Raw genomic sequence first — 21,588 nt, 5'->3', positions numbered from 1 at the left:
TATTTCAATTGCTTAGCACAATGACTGGTAAAAATTAGATCAGTTAGTGATAGTTTATTATTACTTAAGTCTTCTCCCTAAGTCTTTTCCCCAATTTGATAAAGAGTGAAATTTCTGATGCTGCGACTTATAATTAAAGACTAAGAAGAATCTAGACTAGGAATTTGGCCCTGAGCTTCTGGGAATATGACTGTGATAGGGCAGGAAAAAAGTTTTCTCTCCCCTCCCAGCTCACAGAGTTCAAGGAGGTCTCACAGGCACAGGAAAAAACTGAGTGCACTTCTTTAGTGTCAGTTTGGATGTCCTTCGTAGTCAACTACCATATTATGTAAACCAAAACTCAGGCGCTTGGGTTATATAAGAATTTGTGTTATTCTCACAAGAAGCAGATCGAATTTTCATATATAATGATAGAATTTCTGTTGGAATTGGATTTATGAGTACATAAGAACAAATATTTAAAATTGGGAAAATTCCAGGATATAAAACTCAAAAGATGCCAAGTTCCACAAAGTCAGCTTTGAAGCAAGTCCTAGGCTATCAGCTCTGGTGATCAGAGATCAATTCTTACTCCTCTTTATAGTCCCTTCCGTGTTATTCACTCACCAGGTGTTTGAGGAATCCTTTCAGTGAGTAGCTATGGTTTGTCCTTGCTTGGTGTGAGGAGACCAATATGACATAATCCCTGCCCTCAAGAGGTCATGGTTAATGAGAAGTTAGACTAGCCTCTCTGGTAAGCCATGACACTGAGGTAAGGGCATTAATAATGAGCTATAGGGTTACAAAACAGAGAGTGGTTAATTTTTGACTTGATTTCTAGAGAAATCAAGAAAAGCCAGAACTGTAGAAGAATGAATCAAAGTTTGCAAGAGAGGGAATAGCACCCCAGAACAGGAGTGGCATGAACAAAGTCTCGGAGACAGGAGAGCCTTTTAAAATCAAACCTGGAGATTGGGGAAGCCAGTTTTGTAAGAGATGCTGGGGCTGAAGGCCGGGGAAGTAGGAGGACATGGCTAGTTCTGTCAGCATTGTTGCTGCTGTAACTTAATGATCTGACCAGAACAACTGTAAAGGAGGAAAAGTTTGTTTGAGGGCACATGGTTTCAGAGGTCCATTCCTTGGGGCTCAAGGTGAGGCAGAACATCATGGCAGAAGAGTGTGGCAGAGCAAAGCAGCTCATATGGTGATCAGAAAGCAGAGAAAATGGTCCCCACTTGTCAGATACAAATATATTCCCCATAGCCACATTCCCAATTCCCACCTCCTCCAGCCACACCTCACCAGCCTTTAGTTACCACTCAGTGAATCTCTATCAGGGGGTTAACTCACTGGAGTAAGGCTATGACCCATTCATTTCTCCTCCAAACCTTCTTGCATTGTCTCACTCGTGAGCTTTTTGGGGACACCTCACATCTAAACCACAACACCGGGTGATGAGGAAAGAATCTGGAGACATGGTAGGGGCCATGTGGTAGTGAAATGGAAGAAAATGGGGTGAACAGGTGAGGAGGAGGAAGTCTTGAGGGCAGCGGGATGGGTGACCTGCGCTGGTTTGAGTTTGGATCGGGACACTCTGGCTGCTGCATGGAGAATAGATTGAAGGGGAGTGAGACTGAGTTTCACCTGGCAAGCCATGGAATTTCAATAATCACCTGTGTGTTTTCCTGCCTGTCTCAGAAAAGCAGCCGGATATCAGGCAAAACCAGTTTCCCAAAACGAAACCACTGCCTTCCACTGAGTCCCTGGGTCCTCCTCCCGCCAAGCCATCAAAGCCCCCGAGGGTGGACCTCCAGGCTTTCCAGAGGCAGCCAGCTTCTATTGCTAAGGCCCAAAATGAAGGTAAGGAACAGCACGGGCCTCACACAGAGCCAGCCGGAAGTCACGGCTCTGGTGCCTGCATCCCCAGTGCCACCTCCCTCTCCAGTGCCACCGCTCCTCCTCCACGAGGCTCCCCATCACTTCTTATTCTCCTGTATAGGCTGTGGCAGTTTGCCCATGAAGTGACAGATCTGCAGGAACTGGCCCCTTATCTCTCCTGGGCCAGCTCGCTCCCCCTGAGGGCTCTGCATTTGATCACTGGGAATCTGTCCAAGAGGAAAAAGAAAATGAAAAGTCACCAAGCAGGGAGGCAGTGAGGCTCTGCATTCCTTGCAAAACCTGAGCTGCCTGACACAATCGGTGCAGAAAAAGAAAAGGAAGTGAAGAGAAGGAGAGCAATTGTGAACTTGACCTGAGGTTCTTTTTTTTTTTTTTATTGGTTGTTCAAAACATTACAAAGCTCTTGACATATCATATTTCATACATTAGATTCAAGTGGGTTATGAACTCCCATTTTTACCCCAAATACAGATTGCAGAATCACATTGGTTACACATCCACATTTTTACATATTGCCATATTAGTAACTGTTGCATTCTGCTACCTTTCCTATACTCTACTATCCCCCCTCCCCTCCCCTCCCATCTTCTCTCTCTACCCCAGCTACTGTAATTCATTTCTCTCCTTGTTTTTTTTCCCTTTCCCCTCACATCCTCTTATATGTAATTTTGTATAACAATGAGGGTCTCCTTCCATTTCCATGCAATTTCCCTTTTCTCTCCCTTTCCCTCCCACCTCATGTCTCTGTTTAATGTTAATCTCTTCCTCCTGCTCTTCGACCCTACTCTGTTCTTAGTTGCTCTCATTATATCAAAGAAGACATTTGGCATTTGTTTTTTAGGGATTGGCTAGCTTCACTTAGCATAATCTGCTCTAGTGCCACCATTTCCCTGCAAATTCCATGATTTTGTCATTTTTTAGTGCTGCGTAATACTCCATGGTGTATAAATGCCACATTTTTTTTATCCATTCATCTATTGAAGGGCATCTGGGTTGGTTCCACAGTCTAGATACTGTGAATTGTGCTGCTATGAACATCGATGTGGCAGTATCCCTGTAGTATGCTCTTTTAAGGTCTTCAGGGAATAGTCCGAGAAGGGCAATAGCTGGGTCAAATGGTGGTTCCATTCCCAGCTTTCCCAGGATTCTCCATACTGCTTTCCAAATTGGCCGCACCAATTTGCAGTCCCACCAGCAATGTACAAGAGAGGATGTGGGGAAAAGGGTACTCTTGTACATTGACCTGAGGTTCTTAAGAGGTCCCCCTTGGGCTCCTGTGATCTGCCTGCACTAATTAATTAAAGCCTCTCCCACCCCATCCAGGAAGTGAACCATCCTTAGAAGTCATTTTTCTGTGCCATTTTGTGTCTTACTCTGCTACTTAAAGGAATGTCTCTCATGCCTCACCATGGGCTGATCTGTAGACATTCGAAATGCCTTTGCTTATATTCATCTAATGAAACATAAGGGGAACATACACTTTGGGGCAATATGTAGTGCTGTGCTAACATTTGTTTTACTGTGGCCATCAGCACCAACAGATGGTACTTTGAGAGAGCTAATGCAGTCTTTGATTGCTCATTTGTCTGCTTTGGGCAGCCTCATGGTTGAATTTCTTTAATTTGGTGGTTCTCAAACTTAAGCATGCATCAGAATCACCTAGAGGACTTGATAAAACTCAGGTTGCAGGACCCCATTCCCTGAGTTTGATTCAGTTGGTCTGGGATGGAGCCTGAGAATTTGCCTTTTGACCAATTAATAGGAAAGCTGATGTTTCTGGCCTAGGGATCACACTTAAATCATCTTAAGTCTTATCCTACAAGAAAATGCTATATAGAAAGATAGAGGTCTTATAAGTACCCTTTAGTAATATGGCCACTTCCACATCAAGGAAGGCTAAGTGTGATTCAGGTCTCAAACCATCTCTCTGAAAGAGACGATGGTTGTCAACACAGAACAAAGTATTAAGTCCTTTGTAATAAAAAGGGGCCTTGTAAATCCCATCTCCTTAACCATCTAGTACTCACCAAGTCTCATTTTTACTTATCTGTAAAACCCATTTTGCGGGGGTGGGGGGTAAATGGGTAATAATTACAACTCCAATCTCAGAATTATTGCAAGAACAATAAGGTGATGCCTAGAAAGAACTGAAATAATGCTCAGCACCCCAGTAAGTAAAGCTTCTGTGTTATTTCAACCACTCATTGAGCAGATAGTGTCAGGCCCTATGATGGAAGCAAGAGATGGAGATAAATCCCACAGAGTTTCCAGTCCTCAAATAGGTCAAAGTCTAATGCAAGAAGCTGTGCCATAAATAAACACCATAAAGCAAGAGTGAGTGTGATAAGTAGGGATGAGTAACCCCCACCCTGCCCCCATGCCATGGTGGGAGTGGGGTGTTTGGGAACACAGGTGAATTAACACTCCATACATGGTCTCTGGGATCCAGCCATGTCATGAGTATCGTTCACTTTAACCAGGCTGCTGCCAACACCTTTTTTTTTTTTTTTTTAATTTTGCCTCTTGTTCTTGCAGTGACCGTAAAAGAGGACTGCCCACCTCCGGAGAGGTGAGTACCTGCTCCTTAATTGTGTAGGAGTGCAGACCATCAACCTGGCTACTTTGCTTGCCTAACAGCAGGCAGGGAGCTCAAGTCAAGTGTCTGTTGTCCTCAGAAGAGTTGCAGGAAGAGCAGATTTATAAGCAACAATCTGCAACTTTTGTTTTAAAAGAAAGATTAAATAAACTGCATTTAACTACTATGCTGACATTAAGTTGCAGAGATGGTCCTCTGAAGTACTTTTTTTTATTGTACAGATGGGTTCAGTAAATTGAAACATGAGCTTTGATAGTCATAAATTCATTTAGAGGTTATAGAATGCTCTGGGCAGCTGTGATGTTAGGAATGGGTAATGGTGTGCAGGGTGTGCTCTTTCTGGTATGCTGCTTCGAAGAATTTTGCTGTGGAAGTGTCAGTTCATTAATTCACCCAACCAAATCATGAGCCCTTTGAAGTGACACCCATTGAGCTGGCTACTTTTTACAGACTTTGTCATTTAGTTGTCTCCGGAGCCTTGGCAAAGTTGCTGCTGCTGTCCTGGTTTTATAGCTCAAGACACAAGGGTCCAGGAAGTTTGCCACTTGCTGAGGCAGGATTCCAGCCCAGATATGCCCAGATTATTTTAACTATAAGCCTTGCCTTCCTCACAAAGATGTTTCTTGTGTGAAGGTTAGTCTTAGAAGGAGAAACCAGCTCAAAAATGATCATATTACTGATTCATTCATCAAATGTTTATAATAAAGTGTATTACATTTGTTATAGAGTAGATTATAAGATTCAGAGTTTGTACCAGTAAGGGAATGGTCACTACTTGGGAGTGTCAGGAAGGGTCAGGGAAGTCTAAAGATGTATCAACTATCTACTGCTCCGTTAATACTGTTTAATAAATAATGTTTAATAAACATGCAATGTGAATCTGTGGGATACATTTGATCTGAACTTGCTGGTATGTTTGCAGTCATCTGTGGACTATAGGCAGCTTTGCTGATTCTGTCTAGGGATGCTCACATGTCTGGGGGTCAGCATGAAGCTGGCTAATCTAGGAGTGCATTGGGGCAGGGATGACTGGGCACCTTGACTTGGCACCACCTGTCTCTTATTCTCCAGCAAATCAGCCCCAGGAATGCACTCCTGGGAGTGGCAACAGTCAATCAAGACAATCCCAATAGACTATGTTCTACTATGTTCTATTTTAAATCCTTTGCTGTGTCACCTTTGTTAACATTCTATTGCTCAAAGCAACTCAAATGGCCAAGTCCAAGGTCAGAGTGGAAAGGCACTAAAGGCTTACATGGCAAATGACAGGGATCTAGATAGCCTGAAGAATAGGGGCATGAATCCAGTCAAGCCATCAATAAAGAGGAAACACCTGACATGAGTATTGAGGATGAATGATGACTTGGGAACGGGTGCTCCATAGGCAGAGGCAGGCGGTATGAAGTCACCTGTCTTATGTCTACTTAATTCTAGAAAGAGTTAAGTAGAGTTAGAGCATAAAAAGCATAGAAAGGGAATTGAGGTGTCAGGAATCACGTTGTGGAGAATCCTGTACACCAAGCGATTGATAAGATCCTCTTATTCAACAAGGATCCATCTGTGTAGTGCTAGACTCAGTTCTTGTGCTCTTAATGGAGTTGCCCATTTGAAAGAGTTAAGTGTCCTAAGCACAAGGCAAACCATAGAGCTGCATGTATGTGAAAGGGAGAAAATGGTGCTGATGGCTCAGGCAGTGGAGTGCACCCTTCACTCAGCACAAACCCTGCTGTGACCGCTAAAGAGACAGTGTACCTCTGCTAGGCTGGGTGGGCCTTGGTTGTCTCGTGGCTGTGATGCTGTGACCATCTCGGTATGAGCATGTGTGTGCCGCGACTGTGTTGTTTATGCATTTTCCCCACATTTTGGCACTGAGGTATGGTGACAATGGCACTGTAACCTCAGAAACAGCAAACCCCACCAACATGAGTGACAAACTTGCTGTAACATGCCTGTTGGGAGAGAAAACTCAGTCTCCAACATGGTGCTACCTTTCCTAAGGATTTATAAGGGTAGTTTTGACCATTCTGTCCTTTTATGTTGACTTTATAATACAACTCACATCTGAAATGAGGTTTCATCATATATTAATTATGATATGGGCCATAGTAATAACTAGAAACAAGATAAAGAGGGAACAGAGTTCTTAGGGGTGGCTTCATGGAAGAGGAAGTAATTCAAGCCGTTATCCTGTATGATGAGTAGGAATTAGGTAGGTTTACTTATTTGTTCCTTTTCAATATACTGCAAGTGAAATCCAGGCAGGCTATTGTTCCTGAAAATAACCACATTCTGATTCATGGGTGAGTGGATGGATGGATGGATTGAGGGATGGACAGATTGACCAATGGACAGTCAGGATGGAGTTAGAACATGATTGAAAGTAGGGGTATAGTAATAAATAAGAGAAAATAAATAGAAAGCATTCTAATATGAAAAAATGAGAGATAACTTTTTTGTGTGTATGTGGTGCTAGGGATTGAACCCAGGACCTTGTTCATGGAAGGCAGAGACCCTACCAACTGAGCTATATCTCCAGCTCTAAAAGATACCTTTTACTTTGAACTCCTTTATCATATCTGTTGTTTGCAAGTCTGTATTCTTTGTAAAATCAACACATAAGAAGACATGGTTTTGTTGACTGGATTCAAATTTAATGTGATGCTTTGAAATAAACTCACTACTTTTAGAAACATAAAAAAAAGAGAGAGCAAGAGATAATGTTGAATCCTGTAGTTGGCCCTCCCTATCTGTGGATTCTGAGTCCATGGATTCAACCAACCTCAGACAGAAAATGTGTGAAAAAAGTTATGTCTGTACTAAACATACAGATTTTTTTCTTGTCATTTTTCTATAAAACAATATAGTATACCAACTCTTCATATAACATTTATATTATATTAGATATTATAAGAAATCTACAGATGATTTAAAAGATCTGGCCAGGAATCATAATCCCAGTAGCTCAGGAGGCTGAGGCAGGAGGATAGAGAGTTCAAACCGGCCTCAGCAACTTAGCAAAGCCCTAAGCAACTCAGCAAGACCCTGTCTCTAAATAAAATATTTTAAAAAGGGCTAGGAATGTGCCTCAGTAGTTGAGAGCCCCTGGGGGTTCAATCCTCAGTACCAAAAAAACAAAAACAAAAAACAAAAAAAACCCTGGAGATCTGTATACGTTATATGCAAATTCTAAACCATTTTATATGAGAAACTCAGGCATCTGCAGATTTTCGTATCCATGAGAGGTCCTGGAAGCAATTCCCCAGATGCTGAGGAGCAACTATATGTTAAACGCTAAGCTGAGGAGTTTGGACTTTGTCTTGTTGATGTTAATTTGAATACACAAGTGCCATGGTGCCCAATAGCCTTAGATACAATTTCCATGGAAACTAGTGCTTGTGTGGGAAGATCATCTCCCATGTTCAAGAGATGCCCATATTAAATTTAGAAAATAGATTTTAAAATAGAATGCATAATATCATTACTGCAAAGGGATGTGGTATTATCTGATGTAGCTAGGGTACATAGTATAAAATTAATGAAAGCCTGGGTATCTAAGTACTACATTTAATACCTGTAACCTTGAGCATGCTCTAACCTCTGCAGACCTCAGTTTCTACTTCTATAAGAGAGCAATGTTTATAGGTCCTAATTTGCATCATTGTGGTGAGGGTTAAATGAAATAATAACTATAAAGTATTTATTGCAGTGTCTGGCGTCTGGAGAGTGTCTTGCTTGGCTATTATATAACTTCCTACCAAGGATAACAATCCAGGCTTAGAACCCTAGTCTCCAAACACCCACTGATGAAGAACATTGTACCTAGAAAGTTCAGCATTTTTTCTTTCTTGAGGAATATTTTATTCATTCAGCACATAGTTATTGAACATATCCTATATACCAAGTACCTTTGTATATAGCAGTAGACAAAGGAGACAAAATATTTTACATGTATCTGTGCACATTTGTTTTGTTTGTTTATTTGCTTGTTGGTTGACTTACTTCAAAGTAAGCTAGAAAAAAAAATTGACCTCCATACCCCAAACTCCCCACCATCTCCAAGATCTATCTGTGGCACAGCAGACATTGCCTTACCTCTTCTTTCCATGAGAGTCCTTAAAGCATTTAAGTCCTGTACTCTTCTCCAAGTTTACTCCTATTGTTTGCAACCATTGTTCATAAAAGAGGAGTCTCTGTGCTCTAGCTGTATTTTTACAGAGACGCCTTTTAACCATCTGGTTAATAACTCAGTGCCTCTACAAGCGCCATCTTTCCTTTCTGGGCTTCCTCCCCTTTTGTATTAAATCTGAGAAGCAGCATTGCATCATGGAACAAGTACAGATCTGAAGTCAGATATTAACAGAAGTTCAAACCCATCATCCGCACTGTAGATGACTCACTGCAACAGTTCAGAGCTTTGATCGACACATCTGTAAAATGGGCACGTGGTAATAGTATTTCCTTCATAGCGCTGTTATGAAGATCAGTAAGATAAATTGTATAAAGCATGAAGTGTACAGAAGATGCTCAATGAGTCTGGATTTTTTCAACCCTTAGCTTCCCCTTTCCTTGTTGTCTGTGAAATATTAATATCTCATTAGCTCCCAACAGAAGTGGCTGTTAAGAAATTATTCTTTGTCATCACTCTCCTGTAAACCAAGCTGGCTGGCATCCCTCTTATGAATAAGCAGCCACGGTTTGTGTAAACAAAGCAGGTGGGTCCCAGGGCAGCAGTCAGTGCTGGGCCTCTGTCAGGACTTAGCAGAGTTGGCTAATATTTTATTCATTAGCTATAAATTGACTTCTCTCCCATTAAGTGGCAGATGGTAGTCCTGACTCAGGAAATCTGACTCAAGAAAGGAAAGGCTGTTGATTTCGGGAGTAGGGAAGACGCAGATGCGCAGTATCTCAGTCAGGGTCTGCAAGTACATTCTAGAAAGTCTATCATTTTCTCACTTGAGCTTTTTAATCTTGTGTCTTACTTTTGAGGAATGTGTTATAAAACTAGTATCAGCCCATTTTGAGTTGTGTGGATGGCTCCTTCTTTTGGAGTGTACTTTTGTATCTGTGTTTTTGGCAAGTCTACCCACACAGAGTGGAAACATAAAAGCCTGCGAGGGCTGGGTGGTTGTGTGACTATATCTAGGACTTCGTGACACAACGAAAGCTGCTGATGCTTTGGAAATGGGGTTCTGGTGCCTTATCTCAGGCATTCAAGTAAAATAATGATAACATCAGTAACAGTAGCACTGTGACCAGGTAAATGCATTTTTAGTGCTTTTTAAAATAGTGGTAAATGCTATAGAGAAAATTTTTTAGAGTATTATAATAATGTGGGTTGGGAGTAACTAAAGGACATTTAGAATGATCAAGAAAGGCCTCTATGAGGTGGTGACATTTGGCTTGAGACCTGAATGATGGGAACCCAGTCCTGTCTTAGGAAAATCTAAAACATTCCTGGAGAGGGAATAGCTGGTGCAATGCCTCCACATATTTAAAGAACCATAAAGAATGGCATCACAGTCAAAGCCCAGTGAGCTAGGTAGTTGTTGGTGGTGGAGAATCTTATGAGTGATGGGGTGAAACTGGGGTTTGCTCCAAACGCATTGGGAAGCCATTGGGTAGTTGTAAGCCAAACAGTGATGTGAGCTGACATTTATTTTTTAAAGATCACTCTGGATACTGTATAAGTAATAAATTTAGAAGGGAAACAGGTGGAAACAGGAAGACAGCCTAGGAAGTTATTGCAATAATAGAAACAAAAACATTCTATTGTGTTTCACATCTAGAATTCCATTAATAACAATCCTAAGAATTGGATGTTTCACAGATGAGGAAAGTGAACCAGAGAGCGTTTAAGTAACTTGACACATATGGGGTGGCAGACATGAGATAAAAGAAATTGATGGATTCAAGATGTATTTTGGAAGAAAAACCAGCAACCGCTCGTTCAGCCATGGGTTGGGAGATGTGAGGGAAAGCGAGGAATCTAGGCCAATTCTAGGCTACTTGCTGTTTCCCTCATTGTTGGTGGCAATCTGGGTGAAGTGCTTGGCCCACAATCCATGTACTTGCCCTAAAGTACAATATACCACAAACCTTATTCAAGATGTGAAATTGGGACAGGAGTGACTCTTCCTGGAGCTGTTTGGGATTGTTCTCTTCTTCATAACAGCACCCAAAGCAAACTAATGTGCCTTTATACATGTCGACCAGTGTCTGATGGCAGTTTTTAAGTTGTTTATACTGCTCTTTCCTGCATGGCCACACTGCAGGTAATTAAGATGGCACAGACCTGATCTGAGTGACCAACAAAAAGGGAGGCTCCTTGTACTGATATATGGTGGGGGGGGGGGGGTACAAGTGACCTGGAAATCCCAGTTGCTCAATTGCTCTGTGCACAGGGGAAGAATAAAGAGAATTTTTTTTTGAAGCTTCTATCCTATGGAATGTGAGATACAAAATATTCAGGTAACTTCAGTTTAAGCCACTTCAATAACATTATTATTATTATTATTAGTAGTAGTAGTAGTAGTAGTAGTATTTTATACAGGACTGGGCATCAAATTCAGGGCCTTACACATACTAGGAAAATGCTCTACCACTGAGCTTCACCCTAGCCCATCTTTTTATCCCTTTTAATTGGACTTCAAACATCACAAAATGGCCACCATTTGGCTTGCCTTTCGCAAGGATAGTAGTAGCAAAAGGACTGGATTTACTAACAGTCTTTTATGTTTTCAAAACTCTTCTTTTTAAAAAATTTACCTGTAGCTCCTATTTATTGAGCACTTGTCATAGACAGAGCCTTGTGTCTTTCACTTATGTCTAGTCTCATTTTGAAACTTCCAACCATGGCCACCCCACAAAGGAAGTAGTTCCTGGGCCCTCTGAGCTCAGAGAATCAGGTGGAGTCATCTGGGATGGTGCCACTGGATCTCCCAATCTACCAGGGCTTGACCTGGCCAGCCTGGATCCAGACACAGCCTCTCAACCACCCCAGGCTACTTGCCTGAGGATTCACATGGGCTCTTCTCCCATGACAAAAGAAGGCAAGTTTAATAGACTTGGGACCCACTCTACAGATGGAGCCTGAATATTCTCCAAGCAATTGTTCTTGAATGCCTGCCTTAGGATTTTGTTTTCTGCCTGCAAAGAGATCTGTGTGAGCAAGACTAGCCAGGGTAGAGAGAAAATATGAAAGGATTTGAAGCCAAGTTTTACCTTTTCTCTTTAGTGGCATTCAAATGACAAATTGGAAAATGTCCTAAGTGAGGGAAAAAATATGACAGTTATAAGTTGCAGACTTGGAGGCTATTTTTGTACATAGGTATATTCAGTAAGGTGGACTGGAAGCTAAGCTAATACTTAAGAATGGGCACCTGCTGGCAATGCTCATTCCTTTTGTGTCTGTTAGACTGATTTTATTCCCATGACCACCAGAGGGCAATATCAATATACCCATTTCACAGGTGAGGTATACCAAATCAAGGTTCTTGAATTGCCCTAAAGTACAATATACCACAAAGCTTATTCAGGATGTGAAATTGGGACCTTATTAAAGATTTCCAGCAGCACTTCCCTGTCTCAGTCAATATTTTCCACCAGGGTTTTCGAAGACATGTTAGAAAGCAAACTCCATGAAATTAGGGATCATCTGTGTTCTTCATCTGTTTCTCTAGGACCTAGCACACAGTAACTGCACAAAGAATAGTTATTTAGCGACTAAGTAAGTGGGATAATGGGTATACAGAATCAGGGAGAAGGATGGATGGATGATGATATCACCTTCCAATAACTTTTATATCAATGCAGATTCTGTTATCTCTTTATGTTGCATTGATTTCTATATTTGGTATCATGACCTTCTAATATTAAAGCTCAATAATTGGGACAATCTGAGCTCTTCATTTTCCCTTGTATATCATGCAAGTGCTACTACCAGGTGAAGATAGGGACTCAGGAAACTCTCTTTCTCTGGTCAAGTGGCATTGCCAAGAAGCTTATCATTATTTTAGCTTTCATGGAAGGTACTTTCTTCTCTTTTCTCCTTTTCTGTGAACTCCTTATTCCTCAGATTAAGTAGGTATTTAAGTAAATGATACATCAAACACTTAATTCCATTTTGAAGAAAATTTAGAAAGAAAATTCAGAAAATCCCAAACTCTTTACCAAGGCCATTTTGCAAGTCCATATTCTGGTCACCATTTATTCTCCAAATGCTCCTCCTAACCCCCTCTCCCTTGTGCACTGTAGTCAACCCTCTGCCTAACGTTTTATCTTCTGAAACAAAAGAGCTGGTTCAGACCAAGCAGAGATACTTCTTAAAAAAAGAAATGCTTTCTCCTAGATCATCATTTGGTGGCTCCTTCTCATTCTGCAGAGTTATTGTTTATTTAATAATTATAAAGCCCCAACCACATGCCAGCCACTGTTCTAGATGCTGGTAATGCAACAAGACATAAAGCACAGATCTGCTCTCATGGAGTATATATTTTAGTTGAGAAGAAAAACAAATAAGCAAATAATTATATAAGGTAGCATTACATGCTTAAATGTCAGCTAATGTCCCCTTAGCCAAGATTCTGCCAATTCTATATATAACCCAACCTTGTTTTCCTACTATTTATTAAGGCTTGAAATGACAATATTTATTCAACCTGTATGTTTTCTGTGTTATTCCAAACCATGAAAGTCCTGACTCCAGGGATCTTGTCTGTTATTCACTTTTATATGCTAGAACGGTGCCTGGCAAATAGAAGGAGTTCAATGAAAAAAAAAAAAAATGACTACCTATTCACCCAGGAGTTTCCAGTGGAGCATCCCTGATCCTAAATGATCCAAAAAAAATGAGCATTGACATGATGCACAAAAAGTTGTTAATTTTGGAACACTTCTGATTTTGAATGATCAGTTAAGGATGATTAACCAGGAAAGTCTATGCAGATATTACAAAATCTGAAAAAAATGTTGAAATCTGCAATACATCTGGTAGCAAGCATTTTGGATAAGGGATGCTCAATCTATATTTTTATGCACATCAGAAGAGGATTCAAATAAGAAAATCTGTTATTAATCGGAGATCTACAGAATGCCAAGTACTGTATTAGGTACTGGGGACCCAGCAGTCTGTGAGGCTCACAAAATATCATAAGATCTCAGAGCAACAGAGATAAAATAAACTAATTTTAAAAGTAGTGACTAAAAGGAGCATAAGGCAGAGTATTATGGTTATTATGGTATATAGAAATTGCTGGGGAGGAGGGCTGTTTGGAAAAGGTAGCTGCAGAGGGGCTTGCTAAAGGGGACCAAGGGGAGACCCGATGGCTGAGAAGGAGCTGGCAGTTCGGAGAGCAGGACCGGAGCTTGCCAAGCCCTTGTGAGAGGAGAGAGCATCCTTGCAAAGCAGAAAGAAACCTGTGTGGTTGGAGTGACCAGTGACAGGGAGAACAGCAAAGCAGCACCTTGGAGAGGTGCACAAGGCTGAGATCTGGAAGGTGAGGAGTTTAGTGCTGTTGTATTATTATTGGAAACCACAGGAGGCCTCTGGAGAGTCTTAGGCAGAATTGTGAGAGGTCTCAATTACATTTTTAGATCATGCTAGGTGCTATGTAGAAAATAGATTATGGAAGGGCCAGAGAGAAGGGCACTTAATCAGTATTTTTTTAAAAAATAAAAGTTTGAAAGAAAAAGAAATAGGAGTTTGTAAAGGGGATGCTGGTGATAAGGATATTGCAAGCAGAAGAGTCACGTGTACAAAAACTTAGAAGCAGGAAACAGTCTGGTGTCCAGGAACCACAGGTCACCTGACTGGTGAGGACTTGTAGGTGTGTGTGGAGGACAATGCCACTTATATTAGCTGGTCAACAGATGCTGGCTGAATAGTAGAGTCCCCCAAGATGGTACAGTCTGGTTTTGCTATTTTTCATTTTTCTGGGTGTATCTCACCTCTCTGTTTATAAATTCTTTGTAAGCAGGAGGAGGGTCTAATTTCTCATCCTCTGCATAATTGAAGTTTGTTTAAATTGAATGACAGCTACACTTGAAAATTACAAGATCCAGGGTAAGAGTGATAAAGGGATAAGAGCATAGATTTTGGGATCAGGTAGCCTTGGACTCATGTTTTGAGCTCCACATATTAATTGTGTGGTGTTGGGAAAATTATTTAGTAGCACATTCCTCACATGGGGAATGGTGAAATCAAACCCTAACTTTCAGGGTTTTTTATTATTATTATTTTAATTTGTTTTAATTAGTTATACATGACAGTAGAATGCATTTATGCACTTTGATATATCATACATTTTCAGGGTTGTTGTGACGATAGAGATAAAAACCTGTAATTCCTGCCAATTGAAATCACAATGCTGTAAGCACTTGATGAACTGCAGTGATTTGTGTTTGGTTTGTGACAACAGTATTGGTATCTATCAAGGTCCCAAGAGGAGCTATCAGGAGGGAGGCTCCTGGTTAAAGCCTGCCACTAGCTCAGTTGGAGGGGAACCTCACTTCCATCTCCATAAGACAAACAGGGTGAGATATATGGCACACCCCAAAACAGACACTCTGAAATTTCAAATGCATATTTTGAAAGGTTGATCTGAGTGATCCAAATGAGGGCTGGAGGTCATTTTGTTTCGCGCTGCTGAAGTTGCCTCTGGTTTTTTAAGAATCTGCTTCAGCATTGCAGGGAGACAAGAAAAAGTGCTTTTAGAAAGTTTTTCCCAAATTCCCAGTGGTTCTACTGGTTCTATCTTAACCTCAAATTACAGGTTAAATAAATGCTATTTTTATTTTACAGGTGACAGTGGCAGACATAGAGAAGATTAACTCCCCATCACATTGTTCCCAAACAAATGACTAATATATAGAAGAATTGATCTGTGAAACTGTTGGATCAGCCTCAAAATGTTTTGAAAAAATATCATCCAAAATCTACTTATCAATTCCTTGAACTTCAGCATCATCTGGTGCTTTATAATTTTAATTCTCCAGCCTTTCCTTCTTCTAAAGTAGCTTGCAGTACACAGAAAAGACTAATGCATGAGGAACCAGGAGATCTGTTTTCCAGAATCTCCTCTGCTACTTAACAGCCATGCTATATTGGACAAGTTACTGAATATCTCCAAGACTGTTTCTTCATCTGTGAAATGCCTTGTAGTGCTCTGAGTAGATTAAATTAGATAACATATACAAAACTAACCTGAATATAGTTAGTTCAAAAAGTGAGTAAGAGGGCTGGGGATGTGGCTCAGTGGTAAAAGCATTTGCCCAGCATGTGTGAGGCCCTGAGTTCAATCCCCAGCACTGCCTACCCCCACCCTCCAAAAAAATAGTAAGAGTCAGGCATGGTGGCATACATCTGTAATCCCAGAGGCTTGGGAGGCTGAGGCAGAAGGATCCTCAAGTTCAAAACCAGCCTCAGCAACTTAGCAAGGACTTAAACAACTCAGTGAGACCCTGTCTCTAAATAAAATATAAAAAAGGGCTGAGGATGTGGCTCAGTGGTTGAGCACCCCTGGGTTCAATACCTGTACAAAAAAAAAGTAAGAGCCAAGGTGTGGTAGGTGTGGTGGCATGCACCTGTAGTCCCAGCTAGTCAGGAGTCTGAGGCAAGAAAATGGCATGAGCCCAGGAGTTTGAGGCCAGTCGGAGCAACATAGTGAGACCCCCCCCCATCTTAAAAAAAAAAATCGGATAAGAGTGTATGACAATTGAATGAGGAATCTTAGATCTTCTCTACTCTCACATCTGTAGCAGACATACCATTCTCTCATTATGGCTTTGGTTAAACAGTTTGGTCTATCATCTGGGGTCCTCTTTGCTATGTGCCTTAATGACATTCTTCATTGATGACTGTATTACAGTGTGAGCTAAACTTATGCTAAGTTTGACTTCAACTGGTACACCCCCTGGCGAGGTGGTGTGCAGATGAGTGATTGCAACCCCAGATTCTGGGGTCAAAGTTTTGGATCTATTCTCTGCTGTACCATGGTAGCACTCTGTGAAATTCAATTTTGCCTGTGTCCCTTCATGTGCACTTGGGAAAAATACTATCCTATTTCATAGCATCAAGTGAATTGACATACAAAATTGGACCAATGCCTAGCATATAGTAAGTACTCAGTAGTTACTAGCTATTATTATTGTTTACATGAACTTACAAATGAGATTAATGGTTTGACAATGTAGCTTCAGAGTTAATCCCACTAATCTTGAAACAGGCCAAGGAGATGTGTATTTTGTGAGGTTACCCAAGCACTTCCATAACATTTACTTAGTCGTCATGGTTTTGTGGTCCTTCAGGAAAGAACTGGGTTGTAAATACAGGAGTAAAAGAAAACAAATCCCCAGTGCCTGCTTCTGAGAGATGTTGGAGATGTTATATTTGTTGTTTGTTACCATAGAGGTCATAGTAGAATTAATAAGTTTGTGTTACACGTGTGGTAACTTATGTGTGTGTAGATGCATATGTGTGTATATATGTAAATTTTATATATATATATATATATATATATATGTGTGTGTGTGTGTGTGTGTGTGTAAATGTGTGTGTGCACGCATGCACTCTGTAAAAATGGTAGGATAGAAACACCAGGGCTAGAGATGGAGGTAGAAGGTGACTGCAGGTGAAGGGTGTAGGAGCAGAAGTAGAAATAGTGGAGGTGGTAAACACTTTCCACCAGGCACTGCACTAAGCACAGTATACTTTACACACCTCAGCCTCATAAAGGAGGACTAGAGGAGAAAGAGACTTGGGTCAAACTACCTGTCCCAGGTCGCAGCCAGGCAGAACTGAGATGGGGCCAAAGCTGTGTTTCTGAATCCCAGGTCCCTCTGTGTGCTGTCCTGCTGTGTCAGTTATTCACTTCACTATCACCTAATTTGCAGAAGACAGATGTGCTCATGGATTATGAGAGAAACACTTACCTTAAAAACAGATCTTGTATTTTTGTGAACTTGGCATGGATGCATTTTGAGATCCATTTTGAATAGTGCAGATGTTATTTTTTTAATTCTTTTTAAAATTTTTTAACTTGTCTTAATTAGTTATACATGTACATGACAGTAGAATGCATTTGTGCACTTTGATATATCATACATAGATGGGATATAATTTCTCATTTTTCTGAGTGTACATGTTGTAGAATCACATTGGTCTTGCAGTTACACGTATACATAAAGTAATACCATCTATTTCGTTCTACTATCCTTCCTATCCTAAAACAAAGTGATGCCACTTTTTTTTATTGGTGAGCAGTAGGATTTGTTTTGATATATTTATACAAGCATGGAATATATCTTATGCTAATTAGGATCCAAGTCTTGTGGATGTACATGATGTTGAGGTTCACATCTCCTCTCCTCCCCTCCCTTCACTTCCCTCTTCCTAATCTAAGGTAACTCTATTCTTCTCTAGTGCCTCACCCCCCTTATTGTGAATTAACATCCACATATTAGAAAAAACATTCCGCCTTTGGTTTTTGGGGATTGGCTTATTTCACGTAGCATGATATTCTCCAACTCCATCCATTTCCTGGCAAATGCCATCATTTCATTCTTCTTTAAAGCTGAGTAGTATTCCATTGAATAAATATACCACATTTTCTTTATCCATTCATCTATTGAAGGACACCTAAGGTGGTTCCATAGTTTAGCTATTGTGAATTGAGCTGCTATAAATACTGTTGTGGTTGCATTACTACGCTGTTTTTAAGTCCTTCAGCTAATCATCAATCATTTAATTCAAGAGAAGGATTTCTTAAGGTAAAGTAAGGGCTTTGGGGAGAGTAGTATTGTAAAAAGTATTCATTGGAAATATGGAATTTGTCCAGTTTTAGACTTGGAGTAATTAAGACATCAAATGGTTCATATTCTTTGTCATCAGGATCTATAGAATGTCCCCAAGTACAACTGCTAGCCAAGATACCCTTATTCTTCCAGTTTCCAAAATGCATGGCCCATTGAAATCAAAAGTGGAAGAAACTAAATTTTCAACCTAAGTTCGCCCTTCTCATAAAGTAAAATAAAAGTATGCTAGTAGGTTTTGCTATTCAAGTCTCAATCTTTCTACTGAGCACAAGTTCTTCTTTAGGTTTTCCAGAACTTTCTTGCAGTAAGATTTTTGACTGTCCATCTTGCACTGTGGCACGGGAGAAAACAAGAAAAAAAAATTCATGTGTTAGGCTTTTTGCATATAGTAACCCAGCTATTCCCACGCTAAAACCTCACAGTGACCCCATGAAGAAATCCAAGTTCTAAGAATTTAAATGACTACTCAAGACCACACAGATAGTAAGTGAATCTAGGTACAGTATCTCACATATGAGAAATAAAAAGTAGCTATTCTTAGGATTAATAATTTTACTGAGGGCTGGGGCTATAGCTCAGTGGTAGAGCACTTGCCTAGCACGTGTGAGGCACTGGGTTCAATCCTCAGCACCATATAAAAATAAATAAATAAAATAAAGGTGTTGTGTCCATCTAAAACTAAAAAAAATTAATATTCCTACTGATAGAGTGAACATATCTTTAAATGAGCTGTGTGATCCAGTTCTCCAGAGAGCACAGCCTAATGCAGAGGTTGACAGAATATTCTCCAAAGGACAATAGAGATTCAGCAGAGGCATCTCAGAGCTGTGATCCAGAGGCAGACATGGCAAGTGGAACCAACCAGGAGAAGAGGTCATTTGTCCATACTTTAGCCAGAGAGATCTCAGTTGTTGAAACATTTATTTTGAAAATAGGATCTCAAGGATCCAGTCAAAATTAGGACATTTTTGATTTTATAAATTATCTTTAATACAACAGTCAAGCTGATGCCACTTTTTTTTATTGGTGAGCAATAGGATTTGTTTTGATATATTTATACAAGCATGGAATATATCTTATGCTAATTAGGATCCAAGTCTTGTGGATGTACATGATGTTGAGGTTCACTGCGATTTATTCATGTATGTACATAAGAAAGTTATGTCAGATTCATTCCACTATCTTTCCTATTCCCATCTCCCTCACCTCCCTTCACTCCCCTTTGTCTAATCCAGCGAACTTCTGTTCTCTCCCACCCCCACTTGTTGTAGGTTAGTATCTGCATATCAGAGAGAACATTTGACCTTTGACTTTTGGGATTGGGTTATTTCTGTTGAAGTTTCTTGACAAAGAGAATTTTGACATATTAAGAAACACTGCAGCTCCATATGACATGGATTGGAAGTATTAAAAGGTAGAAACTTAATGTTATATCAGTAATAAAGGCATTTTATAAAATGCAAATCTCAAAGCTTATCTTTTAAAAACACAATAATTTCCCCAATATCATATTACTAGCACCCTTGGGGAATGCCTAAGTACAGAGGGCAAGTATTTCATTCAATATGCACAATAGACCTTCAAAGCAAATTTTATTATTACTATTTGTAGATAGGAGATGGAAGATTAAGGTATTTATTCAGTACTCCATGACAAGGAGGTGGAAGTGAGTTAGGATTCCAGTTCTTCTCTGATGAATCCACACTCCAGGTCTGGCTACCCTCCTGTGCTGCCTCCCAATCAGGCCTATGTTTCTGGAGACAGACATTTGTCATAAATGTGGAAATAAAGAAATTGAAACGTAGATAAATTTAAATCATAGAGTTATTTCTTCCTTGCAATTCAAGTTCTTTATATTGATCCACACTGTATAAATTCAAGGTGGATCTGAGGTCTAGCTTTAATGCACTGGAAAAAAGATTAAAAGACATTCTCATGCAGCAAAAGGCACAATATTCCCTTTCCCTTCTAGTGTTAATCCTGGACTGCCTCTCTCCAAAGATAATTGATCTCAAGGATTTTTTTTTTAAAGAAAAACACTTGGTTGAAATTCTTTATCATCATGGGGAGTCAGATATTTATTCATTTCTGACAAAAGTACAAGTAATTGATTAGACGTCTTCTTTCAATTTTTTCCACAAATTGTTTCTTATTAATAAAGTTAATTTACCATAGATCCAATGAGGTTGTTAGGGCACTGGAGCATGAGATATATGGCATAGGCTATAATTTAAGGAAGTTTCTCTCAATTACTTCATGTGGAGGGAAAGGGAGAGAAATATGAAGGGAGAAGGCACTGGAGCGTTAAGTTCATAGTGTTTCTTTTTCAACAAAGTGAACTATCCCTATATCTTTAAAAGTATTACATAGAATATGTAAAAAAAAAAAAGAACAGAAAGCTTTAAAATATCCAAATGGTCAAAAAAAAAGGAGGTAAAATAATTGGGTAGAATGTGCTTATGATGTAATACTAAACGCAGGAAACAAGAAAAAAAGAGAACCCAGACCTTTTCTGTAATAGCAACTGTTATGAATATAAATATAAATGGGAAAAAATCAGGAAGGATACCTAGATGCAAAGACCTCATTCTGGGAAGGGGAAGGGAAGAGGTAGGATGATGGTAATTGTTCTGCTCCTGGCTATCCCCACCTGGATATCCACCTCCACTGGTGGCCGGTGTCCCTGATGGTGTCCCTTGGTTTCACTGTTCCATTTCTCTTCCTCCTTTCCCATAGTCAACTCCTATCATGAATTTGTGAGTGTATCTAATTTGCATATTCTCATAGTTGAACTACAAACTCATACACCTGTTAAAGATAAACTGTTTTAAATTTTTATATAAATGTCATCTGACTTGATCCTTCCTCGCTTGTTTTTTAACAAAGCTATTTCCTCTTCTGTGTTGATATAAGTAAGTCTAGTTTATTCATTAGAGTTGCTATGTTGTATTTCATCCAATGCACATGTGACCATCTCCTATGTATTCCTTTAGTAAGGGACAGGAGGTTGTATTAAATTTTCACCATGTTAAACCATGGTGCAGTCACCATCCCCTAAGGCTTCTAGATGAATACAAGCAACTTTCTCAAAGCTGCTTACCTAGAAGTAGAATTTCTAACCAATTAACAAACAACTCTGGTGTTACTAGATACTGAAAATCATCCTCTAAAATGGGTGTGCCATTGAGCACAATAAAGGATTTTCTGTTTTCTTGCCCAAAGAGGTATTATTTTTTAACTGGGATCCTTGCTAATCTGAGGAGTATGAACTGAATTCTCATTGTCTTGATTTCCATTTCCCTGTT

At 40.0% G+C, this 21,588-nt stretch overlaps 1 protein-coding gene across 6 annotated transcripts in view; it reads left to right on the top strand.

Moving 5' to 3' along the window:
* Fyb2 (FYN binding protein 2) overlaps positions 1 to 21,588 on the top strand; it is a 99,092-nt gene that overhangs the window by 31,410 nt on the left and 46,094 nt on the right. For all 6 annotated transcript variants that reach the window (XR_009227383.1, XR_009227382.1, XM_046451039.2 and 3 more), the window contains 2 exons: positions 1,678 to 1,839; positions 4,414 to 4,447. Coding sequence is in view for 4 of the 6 variants with exons in the window: in XM_046451039.2 (XP_046306995.1) it covers positions 1,678 to 1,839; positions 4,414 to 4,447 (196 nt within the window). In the remaining 2 variants the exon portion in view is untranslated. The remainder of the gene's footprint in view (positions 1 to 1,677; positions 1,840 to 4,413; positions 4,448 to 21,588) is intronic.

This window comes from Marmota monax, unplaced genomic scaffold, assembly GCF_021218885.2.
Source record: "Marmota monax isolate L192 unplaced genomic scaffold, Marmota_monax_Labrador192_F-V1.1 WCK01_AAM20220418_F8-fsc00023, whole genome shotgun sequence".
Taxonomy (NCBI): domain Eukaryota; kingdom Metazoa; phylum Chordata; class Mammalia; order Rodentia; family Sciuridae; genus Marmota; species Marmota monax.
This window is presented reverse-complemented; position numbering and strand designations above follow the sequence as displayed.